The 485-nt window shown below is 72.0% G+C and overlaps 1 protein-coding gene across 2 annotated transcripts in view; it reads right to left on the bottom strand.

Annotated features, from left to right (window-relative positions):
• SMAD3 (SMAD family member 3) overlaps nucleotides 1-477 on the bottom strand; it is a 101,726-nt gene extending 101,249 nt beyond the window's left edge. Inside the window, exon 1 of one of the 2 annotated variants that reach the window (XM_008064632.2) lies at nucleotides 239-477. In XM_008064632.2, the coding sequence (XP_008062823.1) occupies nucleotides 239-444 (206 nt within the window). In that variant the 5' untranslated portion in view covers nucleotides 445-477. The remainder of the gene's footprint in view (nucleotides 1-238) is intronic. The other variant, XM_008064639.2, reaches the window with a different exon arrangement.
• Nucleotides 478-485: the final 8 nt, after the last annotated feature.

The following is a 485-nucleotide window of genomic DNA, read 5'->3' as shown; positions in this document are numbered from 1 at the left end:
AGCGCGTGGAATTCCCTGCGGGTCCCGGCACGAGCGCGCGTGGGAGCCCCTGGATCTTGACACGAGCGCGTGGGAGTCCCCTGTCCCGGCACTAGTGCGCGGGAGCCCCCTTCGGGCCCCGCACGAGCGAGTGGGAGCACCCCGTCCCTCATGAGCACGCGTGGGAGCCCCCCGTCCCCGGCAGGAGCGCGCGGAGCCCCCAGACCCGCACGAGCGCGGCACCGTCCGGCGGCCCCACCTGGGGATGGTGATGCACTTGGTGCCGGCGCTCTGCGTGGTGATGGCCTTCTCCAGCTCGTCCAGTTGGCCCGTCTTCTTGAGCTTCTTCACCAGGCTCTTGACCGCCTTCTCGCACCACTTCTCCTCCTGCCCGTTCTGCTCGCCCTTCTTCCACCCCAGCAGGCGCTTCACGATCGGCGGCGTGAAGGGCAGGATGGACGACATGGCTGGCGGCCGGCGGTGCGCGCGGCGGGCCCGGGGCGCGG

The sequence above is a fragment of the Carlito syrichta genome, unplaced genomic scaffold, assembly GCF_000164805.1.
Source record: "Carlito syrichta isolate Samal-C Ts95f unplaced genomic scaffold, Tarsius_syrichta-2.0.1 Scaffold101933, whole genome shotgun sequence".
Lineage (NCBI taxonomy): Eukaryota > Metazoa > Chordata > Mammalia > Primates > Tarsiidae > Carlito > Carlito syrichta.
Note: the sequence above shows the minus strand (reverse complement) of the source record. Positions and strands in the feature narration are given on the sequence as shown.